General features: G+C 39.9%; 1 protein-coding gene across 2 annotated transcripts in view; it reads right to left on the bottom strand.

Moving 5' to 3' along the window:
* Window positions 1-13,681, bottom strand: part of GOLM1 (golgi membrane protein 1) — a 38,574-nt gene that overhangs the window by 5,243 nt on the left and 19,650 nt on the right. For both annotated transcript variants that reach the window (XM_054002630.1, XM_054002631.1), the window contains 3 exons: window positions 12,691-12,793; window positions 5,750-5,876; window positions 1,149-1,278 (listed from right to left, as the gene is read on the bottom strand). In XM_054002630.1, coding sequence (XP_053858605.1) covers window positions 1,149-1,278; window positions 5,750-5,876; window positions 12,691-12,793 — 360 coding nt within the window. The remainder of the gene's footprint in view (window positions 1-1,148; window positions 1,279-5,749; window positions 5,877-12,690; window positions 12,794-13,681) is intronic.

Here is a 13,681-nt window from a genome sequence, read left to right as displayed (position 1 = left end):
AAAAACTTTAATAAAGAATGCTTTATATTTCTCACTAAATTATTGGTTTTCCACTGAAAGAATATCTTCAAATCACACCAGTACCAGAGATAAGAGGAAGACAGCTTGTCTTTTTCCTACTGGGAACAGCTAAAGAAGGGAATTTTATTTACTGTCAACAGATTCATGCTTCTACATCCTTAAAATTTTGGTATGCGTGGTTTATAAATTGGGCAAGTGAAACCGAGCAGTTTAAATAAAAATTGTGGTATCCTATATAAACATCAGGTTTCCATGTATTACATCTTTTTACGAACAATAAAATTGATTTAGTATTCAAAAGTAGCTCAGGACAAAGCATCACATAGGCAGATTTGCAAGCATCCAAACCTGTTCTTGTTTAAGAACACAAGTGCTATAATATTTAGTTGATATTAACATATATCTGTCCTCACATATCTTCATTTTTAATTTAAAAAACCCATTAAATTTCTCAATTAAACTATATGTAGATACGGTCTTCAATTGCTAGCTCTCTAAAATGAGTTGCATGTTCACAAGATTGTAATTTAAGATAGCATGTAAGAGTAATTAAATTTAAGAACTGAATTTCTACCACACACCCTACTGTGCAAAACAAACACACAAGGATACATCCATTCAAATTAATAGTTTCTGAAGTTTAGTGCCAAAATGAACCATTAGGCTAACTAACCTAAACCCACGTGTATCATTTCTCTCACTTGCATTTTGCTCAATGACAACACATGGGAAGTTTAGATGTGTGTTTGTTCTAAGCCTAACTTCCAGCTATTCCACACAGAGGAGGGGTTACAGGCTGAATATGTCAAACTTACTAAGAAAGCAAATTTTAAATATGCTTGAAAATTATTCCTTCCAAAAGTTGGGTATTTTCCTCATATTAAATGAGGAAGATGACTCCAGAATCGTAAATATTTCTATTTTCTGTTATGTGCAACATACCTACTACAACAAAACTGAACAAATAAATCCGAGCAAGTTTCCCTTCAGCTGGAAACCTGATTGATGTTCAGACTGTTGGTGTCACCTTTTCATCCTTATATGGTGTACTAAAATGTTTCTGAATGTTCAGTTGAAAAACAACCGTTCTTAACCAGTTGTTAGTGAGACAAGAATTTCCATCTCACCTTTATCCTGCATCAGGTCTGTCTTTCTTACTGTAGGTACTGCTTTAGGAACATCTTCATTGGTTTTCTGCTGTTCCAAGTCAGCCTGCTGGAACCTTGTTTGCTTCAAGGCTGGCAGTTGAGTATCAACCTATAAAGTGAATGTAGTAGGTAAGCATTGGTCTATATAACTGCACCTGGATTTGGAAAGGGAAGTAGAATTTAGGCAAGAATTCTACACGGGAAAAAAATCCCAACATACTCGGAAATATCTGGACAGAAATTTTTATTGGTGATAGATGGTACTGTACAATTCTGAATATGCAGTAATGTTTCTGTATAACAGAATAGCACATCAGGAGATTTTTAACATACCTTATTTAATTGCAGCTAATGATGAGATTACCTCCTTGGTTATTCTCAGAGTGTTACAGAACACACATGTAACACCACACATGTATCCACTGTTGTTCCGCTACTGTGTCAGGATGAGCAGAGCAAATAAACACATGCCATTTACTATAAATAGTCTACAGGGCAAGAAAACTGAATTTGGTCATCATTAGACTTCAGCTGAGTAAGGCTTGTATAGAACTGGTCTGTAACTTTATTAAATGCAGGCTTAAGAAAAGTGTAAATTAACCTACTAGAAAATAATACCTGTTTAACATGAGAGAGCTTACTTAAGAATATACTAAATTCTGGTGCTAGACTGCAAAAAGCATCTGACCCACTAAGATATTAAGCCTAAGATGTACACCGTCATGAAGATCTTCCAATTCGGCAATTAAAATTCCATGTATGACTTCTACTTACATTGGCATTGGCTCCCTCACATGGCCATGGTCTCCCTGTATATCAGAGTTGGCATGTTGCCTACCTGAGGCCCCCGTCCATCTCCTCCCCATCTCGGTATCTACTGGCTGGCAGTCCTGTGCTTGGTGCTGTCCCTGTCAGTGAATCCCCTCATCTATACCATGGGGAACAGGGAGCTCAGGAATGCTGTGTCACCACCTCTCCATAAATTACTCCCAGACTATATTAATTGAGAATTTGGATGTGCAGGTTTGTACTATACCTCTTGAGAGACACAGGACTCAACTTATGATTCACCATTAATTCCAGATGAAAATTAAAGATGGTCAGTGAACTGAGGGGTGTACCCAGGGGCTTTCACTCAGGTGAAATTAAGAACACCCATTCTCTAGGAGGGGAATCTGGAGCTGCCTGTAGAGAATGGTGATTCTCCAACTACAGCATGTTTCTGGAGTTGAGTGGAGGTAGAAGAGGTTTGAAAAGATGGGGTGGCCATGCTTCCCCTATGGTTCATATGGTACCCCTTATAGCACTCAGGCTCTTCTCTTCACGGTCATTGCTCAAGCAGTCAAGACCCTGCTTGCCCTGATATATGGAGTTATTCTTTCCCCCCTGTCATCTTAGAAAACACTAAATGAGGGTGCAAAGCTAGGGCCAGTGGAGAAAGAGCAGAGCTGAGCTGTTTGTGGATGAATTTATGAGAACAATCAAAGAGAAAGACTTGAGAGGAAAAAGAAGAAAAAAACCAAAAAGATAAGCTCAGATATGGGATTACCTGCTTGGCGGCCCTGCATCAGGGACTTCAATGGGACAAGGAAGCTACAGTTGATGGCTCCAAATATATGTCTGCTTACTTCCATGGTCATTGGAAACCAGAATGCTCTCCCACTCATCATCGACTCACTGCATTACCATCACTGCTCTCCAGAACCACCCCAAAGGAGGTAGTTGTATCGAGGTGGGGGTCAGCTTCTCCCAGGTAACAAGAGATGGGACAATGGGAAATAGCCCCAAGTTCACCAGAAGAGTGCAACAGTAGATTGGATATCTGTTACCAGTTGTCATTGGTACTGTCAAGATTCTAGCTTCCCATTTATCTAAGAAGGGCAGTAAAACACTATGTTGTCAAATGTTCATTCAGTCATTTGGAAAAATGACCGCAGAAAGAAGTAGCTAAGTCATCAAGAAGCCAGAGTTGCAGAATGACTACTTGGTTGTTTTAAAAAGCATTTAATTTCCATCAAAGCCAGGCAGAACAAGATCTTTTTGTATCAATACCATGAAGCCCAGTATCAGCAATTAATCTAGCATTAATTCTTACTAACGCTTGATAAGCAAATGTTACTGCAGAATATTTGGTTATTGCAGTAAAGATATTCAGAAGAACTCCATCTTCCTTCAATCAGTAAAACAAAAATGCTGTATGTAAACATGGTCCTGTTCTATAAATAATTCAGCTCCTTGAGATCACTCTCTACAGTAGAAGAAACTGAACATAAGACCATTTTTCACTTTTTGTTGGGCATGAATTCTTCTGCAAAAATACTGAGCGTGGACTTAAAAGCAAGAAGTTACCTCTTAATTACACATGCAAAAGCCTTTACTTACCTTAAATTTCTAGCTAAGTAGTTCTTAATGTCAAATAGATTTAGAGGGTATATGCTTATTTAAAAAAAAATTTAAGTAGTTGGATAAAAAGATAGTAATTGAACATGGTGTATTTTCTTCAGCCAAGAAGTATACAGCACTCTCCAAATTACAGAGCCCTAAGTAAAGTTGTTTAGTTATTTACCAACCAACACTCCATTTTCTTTCAGTTTTAAGGCAGACTTTTCTATTACATAAGCACATAGGTCTTAAAAACAGGAATTACTCCAGCTTAAAACATTGGACAAAACTACATAGGATTTGTCAGGATCATCTTGCACTAACTATAACTAAGTATGCTTTTATGAAAGCAAAATGCTGAAATTCTTGGGCAAGCAAACAACTGAGAAAGTTACAGCTTGGCCAAAGAAACACTGACACAGATACTAGGGAACACAAACAGACAAATTATTTAGGCAGTAGCTGTATTATCTGTTAGCTCATCTGAGACCATCCCACAAAAAGGATAAGAGATAACCTGCCCTGCCTTACAGATAATCTGCTTTGAGTGAAGATTGCCTCCAACTATGCACTTTTGTGCAGGAGACTGAAATTGTCCTGCAGAGGGATTTCAGTCAAACTCTCAAGTTCCTTCTCAGGTAATTTACCTTCCAAACTGGAAATGGTAAAAAAACCCCAAAAATGCAACAAACAATCACATACATACAAATAAACAAAGAAAAGGAATCTAGTGCAAGTAATTGTAATTAAAACCTGTTGCAAAGCCACACTAAAAATTAAGTTGACCACTTCTTTATTAGGGTCTTCCCTAGGTCAACTTTCTTAAACAAGATATATTTGACAAAGTAACGTATCATCTCCAAATAATGCATTCTATTTATTTACAACGATGTATTTATTATTTACTTTTTATCTACTTATTTGATACTGTTGATAAAAACTATTGACAAGAGCTGTAACTTTTACTTTAAGGCATAACTGGATAGCACCTCCTGTTTCTAATGCTTCATTCATGTTGCAGCTCTCACATAGTGCAGGTTCCCAGGATAAAGGGTCACTTCAGTACTACACTGTAGTAGTTCTGTCTCCCCCATTTTACATAAAGGACTGGACAGACTGAAAACATTACCTACGGGAATCTCTGGACAGGCTGTTTTCTCACATGCTTTTTCACCTCTTTGTAAAACCAAGATTCATTCCTCACTGCCTTACCCTTTCCACTTCTGAAGCCATCAAATTTAGCCTTTTCTAAGCCAAAGAGAAAAGGGTATATTCCACTAAACCTCCACTGCCTTTGTAAAAGGGTATATTCTACTAAACCTCCCCTGCAACTCAGGTAGAGGGAAAGGCCCCACTGCAATCACATGTAAAAAGTCTAACTTCTGAAACTTGTTTCTTCAGTAATCCTGAAAGGACTACTTTGGTACAGAAATAAACTGTGTGCCTTCTCACCCAAGAGCCTGATTGCATCTTTCCAGGGCCATCCATATCAAGCTTAAACAATCAAATCCTATTCCTGACCAAATCCCACATCAATGAAGAAGGATCAATAAATTACATGCCAGGACAACAGGATCTTCTGCTACCCTCTGCACCCCAGGAGAAAAAGCCAGCTGACACGCAGCCAACATATTTGCTGAGCCTGCCATACCCTAGTGAGCCTTCAATAGGTTCAGCAATGAATTTGTAATTCTTTGGCTCAGAATATCTGACATCAAACAGCTAAGACATTTGACTATCCCTTCATTCCTACAGTAAAATGCAGACACAAAGGACTTCTGTGAAAATTAATGGCTGATGAACCTTGGACTACAATATTCAGGGTTTGCTGCTTCTCTGAAGTGATTCACAACTTATCCTTAACACACAAAGCAACTAAGTACTTTAACAAAGTCAAAAGGTATTATTAACTAAAGTTCAGTCATGTAAATATTCCTTAATGGATCCCACACCACTTTTGGCATCACCTCTCAAATTTGGCGCATCTCAGAGACACAGTGATTTGGAATCTCCTGCAGGGTATCTCCTTGTTCTGTCCTTGAAATCACCCCATTTCCCACAGATCAGAAACATTCAACAAATGCTGAAGTAGTGAAAAACTTAATGAGATAGGGTAATGCTAATAGGAGATAGCAGAAATGTGAAGAAACACTTAAGAATTACAAAAAAGTATTTTCAATAAATTATCCAAACCATACCTGGCTATCTTCTGTGAAGTCTTTGTTTTCTTTGATTGGTGGTACATCACTACTCTTTTTTCTAAGCTCATCTATCCTTTCTTCACATTGTTCTTTTAATTCTTTCATCTGGTTAATGCACTGTGACCTGAAAACATGAACAAGACAATTAAGTCTCATCTAGATTCTTCTATTATGTACTTTTGTAAAATTATCTAATTTTTTTCCTTCATTATATCTATTTTTTTCTTTACATGTTATTATTGCCTTAATTCTACTACCTGGTTTTACATTTGATAAGTCACTAGGAAAAAATGAGGAATTGACCCAAGTCCTAAGGACAAATTCATAGTGCAGGCAAGTTCTATTGGAAGAAATTAATTTAAACTACTTTTGTCTGACTAGCTCAATAAGCTACATGATTTTTCCATTGTGTCTTTGTGTCATTGTGTCAAGTCCAGATAAGTTAAAATCAATTTTGATCCTTGAAGCATTTCTAGTTTGATTACAGAAATTTATATTTTGATTTTAGCCAGAAAACAGAAAAGTATCAGTTGAAATAGAAAAGAGATGTAATCTACCGTTAGCAAACTGAATGCACTTCCTCAATATTTCAGCAAAGTGCAATGCTGCAAGATGTAATAAAACATATGTTACAGAAACAGAATTCACTAGTAGCTACTGTAAGTTCCAGAAGGAATATGTCCTAAAGATGCATGCACTGTATATCTTTTACATACTTTTAATAGTTACACAGCACCAATAGGATCTCAGCCTTTGTGACAGCAGAGTTCTATCTGCATCCGTGCAGCCTGCCTTTTCCTCACAACTCCCTAACTCCTATGTAAGGTCTGCTGTTCGCAGCAGTGTTTTTCCTAAAGCTGCCAGGGCAGTGTTCTCTCCTTCTGTGGATGTGCTGGGGATCCTGTGCGAAGCCCAGGAGTTTTGTCAATCTGTTTCTCAAGGCAAGTGGCTGCAGTCAGGGCAAGATCATCCTTTCTCCCCCATTCTCTTCGTAAGTCATTTTACAGCTTTCAGTTTATATCAGAGGAAGAACAAGACCTAGTGAATAACACACCAAGATAAGCATTACCCCATAATACACACACAGAAGTCTTAGAAACTAGTCATCATATGACCCCAAGTATGCTCTGACCACACTATGAAGAATAGCAGTTTGTTTGGGTGGATCCCAATGACAGGTGTGTCACACTAGGGGAAAATATGGTGAAAAAATCACCATCACTGTCAGTACCCACTGCCCTGGAGAGCCTGCACAAGGAAGAGCAGGCTCCTGGTTTCTCTCTCTCCTTTGTTTTTCCATTCAAAGGTAACTTCCAGTTTTTACATATACAATCGGCTCCAGACTTTGCAAACGCATCTTTCTGCATTCAAAATCTTTTCCAGCAACCTTTGTACAACAGCATGGTCAACATACTGCAAGTTTCTCATACCCATCACTAAGAGGGGGGGTGAATTTCTCCTTATTCTGGCTCTGACCAGTGTTATTCTGAGTGTCAATACCCTTCATGCAACAGCAGCTGTTTCAGACAGGCATGCTGCAGTTTCTCAAGCTGAAAATAAACTACTACATAATCCAAACGAGTTTCCATGCTACATGCACTCTACCACAGCAAGTGACTCATTTTTATTGCACTTTCACCCTTCTCCAGCCCTGCCTTTCAAAAGTAAAATATCTCTTCTGTAGTTCACACCTAAAAAGGAAGAACAGTAGCAGACAGATATGCTAACTGACTTATTACCTTTATTATGTTTTCTTGTAGACCAGATATGATTCTAAAGTCTGATTTGACAATGCTACTACATGGAAGAGTAACCAAAATAAGCTGTGCTTCAAACAGGTGAACATCAGAGAAAGTAAAATAGCATAGGCTTGAGTTATACTCACATTCACTATTTTCTAAGAAATAAAAGGACATATTAATTGTGTAACAGTTTACAAGTTTGAAAAAGATGCAGTACACAGCCAACCTGAAGTCAGAGACAGAGCATTTGAGAAAGCTTGGACTTTGATCCCACAATGCACATGAAAATAAAGCTCATTTAACACAGAGGACAGACCCTCCCCATTTTAAGCTTATTATCTGTAATAGAATTCCCTTCTTTTCAAGGAGATTTGAATACTCTACTCATGTTTACAACAACTTCTAGAGTACAGGGACAGCCTTAGTTTCTCCACCTTGTCCCATCACCAAGACATTTCAAATGTGCAAAACTAATGTTCTTAAATTCAGTCTCTGTGGTACGTTTTCTCCTTCACTACATAGTTAATTCCATGACACAGAGCTCACCTGTGCACACACGAAGGAGTGCAAATAACACTCTCCCCAGCTGCTCCCAGGCTCATCAAGGGAGCCACCAGCCCATCCAAGGATCATCTCCAAGAGCCTTAGAGGCACAAAGAGCTCCAAGAGGCACAAAGGTGGAGAAGAGCCCAAACTACGAAGGCATAAGGAAGGACAGCCCATCTAGTCCAACCCCAGAGCATGTTTTGGAGTATCAGACACTCTCAGGAGATTATTGTGTGTGCTCATGCTTCACGTGTTCTGCATACTTGGCCATGTACAGATATGCTCTGCATGCACAGGAACAGATGCGCAGCCTCTCCCCCTCTAGGCTGCTAGATTTGCGTATGCCCACCATGACAGAGTACCTTTGCTCTCCAGGAGCATCTACCATCTCCTCGTTTCAACCCTACCAAAAGAGGGTTGCACTCACACTCTTGCACTCACACTCTTGCACTTGTCAGATCTGCAAATATCACACTAATTATCACACTTTTTACACACAGTGAGATTTCTAAGTAACAAACAAAGCTCTTAGGAACAAAAATGCATTTGAATATTGGAATGTATTCAGTAACGATTTCAAAAGATGAGTCCAGAGGCTTCTGTTTCACTCTGGGTCCTGCAGAAGAGAAGGGTCGGTATGCCACTGAGCCTTTGCTGAAGAAGCTCTAACCATGATCAGACAGCACTGGGCACAGTGTACACCAAGGGTACATTGTGAAGTCAACTGCTGAGGAATGCACGCTCCTTTTGCACACAACACCAGTAAGGCCAGATAGCTCCTGCTGGCTTCTGCATGGAAAACGCTTAGCTTGTTCCAAAAAATGCTAAGATAAAACTTCAAGGCTCAGGTACAAGAAGAAATAATGATATTTTTTTTCCTCCAAGATTACAAATTTTGTTCTTATGCATTCCATATGCACAGCTGCTTTTACCACTGTCTTCTACAGAATAGTAACTGAATATTTAAAAAAAGTGATTTACAATGTGCCGTTTGAAAAAGACATTTGACTTCTGTAATCTTTTTATAACATTTTCATTATTTTTATACAAATAATATGGTCTATTTTTGAACTGGACATAGTATACTTGCTGCCTAAGGTGCAAAACCTTCATCCATGCAAATCCAGGTAAAACGAAGAAGCACATAATCAGGTCTAATGCCCCTTCCTGGCAAGGCAGATGAACAGAGAGGCAACACAGTAGTTTATTCCTAACTGGGAAGGGAGGAAGGAAGGCAGATTAAAAATAACATTTGGAGGCTTTCTAACAATTCTTATTTTTCCAAGCCCACAATCACATTGGGAAAAGGCTATTTGTAAGCATTTAAATTGACAGTATTAAGTGAGCATATAGCAAAGAGTGTGGTATTGTGTTTTTATATTTCTGTAACCGTTCTGTAATGGTTTGCCCCTTCACCCCCCATTTTCTCCCAACGGTTCCACCCTGAGCTTTCCCGCCTTTCCCTCAACGCCAATCTCCCTGAAAATGCTCTCCCTGGCACCCTGTCCATCACTCTGCTCCCCATCCCACTCTTCCAGAATCTTCCACCTCGGGCATCAAGTGATTGGACAAGGGCGAGGGTCCCTCCCTTAAACATCACCCATTGGTTTATGTGTCTGTCTGTCCTTCTGCCTTCCACTCCCCCAGATCCCCCCATTGGTTAATGGGCGTCCCTTCCCCCTTGTTACTGCTCCCGTATTTGAGATGTTGCAAGAGCCTCGAGGCTACTCTCAGCTGTTGGATACTCTGGAGCTTGGAGCTCCTTGGAGCGTGGATTAAACCTGAGACTTTTTCCCCAGCCTTGAGTCAGCTCCCTTATTGCCTCCTTGGATGTCACCTCTCCTCCATACAAGGCAGACAGCGAAGCGCTCTGTCTTAGCCACTCCCCGACTCTCCTCGAGACACAGGGGAGTGTCCCGCACAGCTGACCGTGCTTCTGCCGGGCAGGCAAAGCCAGGGAGCTTCAGGGTGGGCATGGCGGCAAAACAAGAACATATGTAGCCAAGCACAATCAAATATCCATTTCTGCAATTACCTAAACACAATGTAAAGTTAGTTGTGTATGTTAGTTTAGCAGAGAAATACTAACATTCCAACATCCTCCCTAAAGGTACACAACAAGCAATGTTTTAAAAATACATGTTCCTGCTAGGACTGTGTGAACACTGCAAAGTACTGAAGCAATAAATTATTTTACGAAAATTTAAGTCCAAAGTTTGTTTTTCCTTACTTGTACTCTCACAAAAACAGTCTAGAAATAGAAAATGAACCTTTAAGTATTTTGCAGCAAAGCTAGTGAAGACAGCATTGCTCCTTGGCTGAGATAACTACTTTTACATATTCCCATGGAGGCTCTGCAGGAAATGATGCACCTGCCTCATGGTTCAACCAGAAGCAGATCAGCTGAGTCCCTGTTCAACTACCACATGGCTGATTTACCACACCTATCTCTACACTTACCCTCATAAAAGGAAGCCCAACTTTACCACTGTGTCATGCTTAGCTCTTAACCTTGAGCCAGCCAGACCTTGGAGCTATGCTGTCTGAATACAACCTTGCTCTGTTAAACAAAGAGGGATTCTTTATGGTACACTACCACAAGCAGGGGTGCTCTGTCAGGGATTTCCTCAACAGAACCATGCTTATAAACACTTCACCAGACACGGGTGATAAACCTCCAGGTTTTCCTAAGCCAGACTAAATACATTTGCCATGTATCACTTCCCTGTATGTATACATCAATCCAGTGCTTAACAGGTGTACCTCTCATGTGGAGCATTACTATCCAGCAGATAGATATATTTGTGCAGATCTATTTGTTCCTGCTGATCTCAGACGTAGAAGAAGACACTGGAAAACAGATTCACTGACTAGCGCAGAACTATCAACAGAGGTACATGGGTCTCAGGTCTGTCATTTAACTGAACAGCCAACAGACTGTCCTTAACAACCATGGTACACTACAAACACAGAGGGGGAAAAGGCCACTTAACACCCACATACGCAACACAGTTTATTGAAAGGCAGGTACAAACTAAAGTTTCCAACTTCTATCTACTTTTTTGTTATAAATCTTAAATTCTCCACTAATATAATCCATCTAGGTCATCTTTATTACATGAATAATAACCCAAAAAAAGCTCACAACCAACTGGTAATCAGTAGTATCACTAACATTAATCTTTAATTCTAAAATGAAAAAAAAAAAAAAACTTACTTCAAGTGTAGCCTGCAGAATTCAAGTTCTTTGAGTGTCATGTTCCACTTTCAGTTATAATTCCTAAAAAACCTGGCTAAACAATGGCTGCTGAAAAAATACCTATGACAATTACATTCTTGATGGAACATAATTATGAGAACATGCAAGCAGCAAATTCTATTGCTTTTTTATATCTATGCACAAGGGGAAGATGTTGCATCCCGGGTTTGGGTTCAGATTAGGGGTTCTGATCTATGTTAGCTAGCCGAGTCCTGTGTACCCTGTGCATCCATGTTTCCGCCCCCCACGGTGGCTTGCTCCAGGCTGCCTGCCATTGGAGCTTCCCCCCGCCACTCTTGTAACCACTCCCCTGTCCAGTCCTGAGAATTCTGTGTCCGTCACCCCATTCCCGCGACCCCACTCGCCCCAAGGCCCCGTGTCCGCCCCTGCCACGTTCCCGTTGGTCGCCGTGGTCTATGTCATCACCACGGCGCCTGCCCCCCATTGGGTGGGAGGGCCCTCACCCTCCCTGTCCCACTCCTATATCATCCCGGGGCTCGCCAGTCTCGGGGCCATTTTCATCCACGCGGAGTTGGGAGCAGTCTGCGGCTTCTCCATTGCAGCTCCCACGGCCATTAAAGCCTCCAGCCTCCACGCAGACAGATTTGGACAATTTCCTTGCCTCTTTTTTTTCTCCCTCGCGCTGACGGCAAAGCGGGGCCAGGAACAGAAGTGCCCAGGAATCGTGACAAGCGCCAGCCCCGACGAGAAGCCGAGGCGCCCAAAGCCGGGTGTTCGGGAGCCAACCAGGGCCAAGAAAAATAATGCATTGTCACTGGAAGATACTACAGATTGTGAAGGCAGGTAGAAGAAACAAGAATATTACTGAGCAGAAAGAACTGAGGAGAAATTCATAGAAATACCAGAAATGTGTATTTAGTGTAAGGATACTGAAAGTACTGTAAGTACTTTCATTCAGTTATCCATGCTTTAAAATTCAGTGGGAAATCTCAAGAAAAAGCCATGACTAGGTATGTCACGTAAAGCAGAACACATGAGTCTGATCGTCCAAGAAGCTCCCAAGACCTCTTCAGCTCTGTAACGTACAGCTTCTCATCAGGTATTCTCCTATCTTAATTCAAAATTCTTCACAGATTAACCTCTTCATGTTTCAGTTTTCCCCACACAATTCTTAAGTGATAATATTGCTACACTTATCCTCTTGCAATAGAAGGAACATCAAGAAGTGTCTGGGCACAGAGATGAAAAACACTGGAAAGTTAATGCTCCTCTCCAAGATCAACTGTGAGCAGTTTTAGGTGAGTCAGATGTTATCTTCACTTCAAAAATGTGTATTTACTAACAGAGCTATAGCTAACACAAGAGTACTCTGGGTTGTAACCAAGTCACCTCTAATTTGGGAAGTCATCTTTCCTAAAGAACATACTTACAGATCATATGAGAACTTCCTCTGAAGGTTAGTCTGGTTCTTCTGAAACGAGTAAACATCCAGCTGTAGCTTTCCATATTCCATCTGTAACTCTTTCAAGTGTTCTGGTCAAAGCAGGATTAAAATACACATATATGTACAGATTCTAAACTAGAAACATCAAGAAACAAATCTATAACAACAATGCTAAATTAATTCATCTGTCATGCAAACTGCATTTCATACACAAATGCATGTATAATTGTTCAATTTATTCAACAAGGATGCACAGGATGTGGTAAGAATAACCTCTCAGTATAATATATTGGCAAAACAGTGTAATACATATTTTTACCTACTTTTCCTCTTAAGGAATACAAAGATCTGATTTGCAAACCCTGCTAAGTTGCAGTCTGGAAAATCTTTACATCTGTGAAATCATAATCAGAACACAATATGAAATAGCATTCACATTTATCAGTCATATAGACAAGCTTGCAATGCTTCCCTGAATAATATGCAATTTATACCCATGTTCCTTAGCAACAGAGGCATCTATGATTTAATTTTCTTCCTGATAGAAGCCTCTGTGAGAGGGCACCAGAAGACAATACCACGACATACTTACTTCTTTATAGGATTAATTCCCAAGTACCTCTAGAATACATTGCTAACAATTTTGAAGCACTACCATGAATAGAAATTAATTAGACTGACTTTTTTTATTTAATATAGATTTGTGAATTCCTCTGGTGCTAAAATGCATGACCCCACACCTCAGGGAAAAATGCAAGAATATGTTGCCAGGTAAAATGAAGGAAAAATATATTAAATTAGTTCTATTCATATTATATCATAAGAGTCAAGAGTACTACATCAAGCACAACATGGACAAATCCTCCTACTATTGACGCAGATTAGTCTGACACTTAACTGGAGCTATGCAGATGAAGTATCTAAGTCATGGCAGCTCCTGTACCAGCTGACTTGAAGAAAGGCAGCATTCTCAAAAG

The sequence above is a fragment of the Vidua macroura genome, chromosome Z, assembly GCF_024509145.1.
Source record: "Vidua macroura isolate BioBank_ID:100142 chromosome Z, ASM2450914v1, whole genome shotgun sequence".
NCBI classification, from domain to species: Eukaryota; Metazoa; Chordata; class Aves; order Passeriformes; family Viduidae; genus Vidua; species Vidua macroura.
Note: the sequence above shows the minus strand (reverse complement) of the source record. Positions and strands in the feature narration are given on the sequence as shown.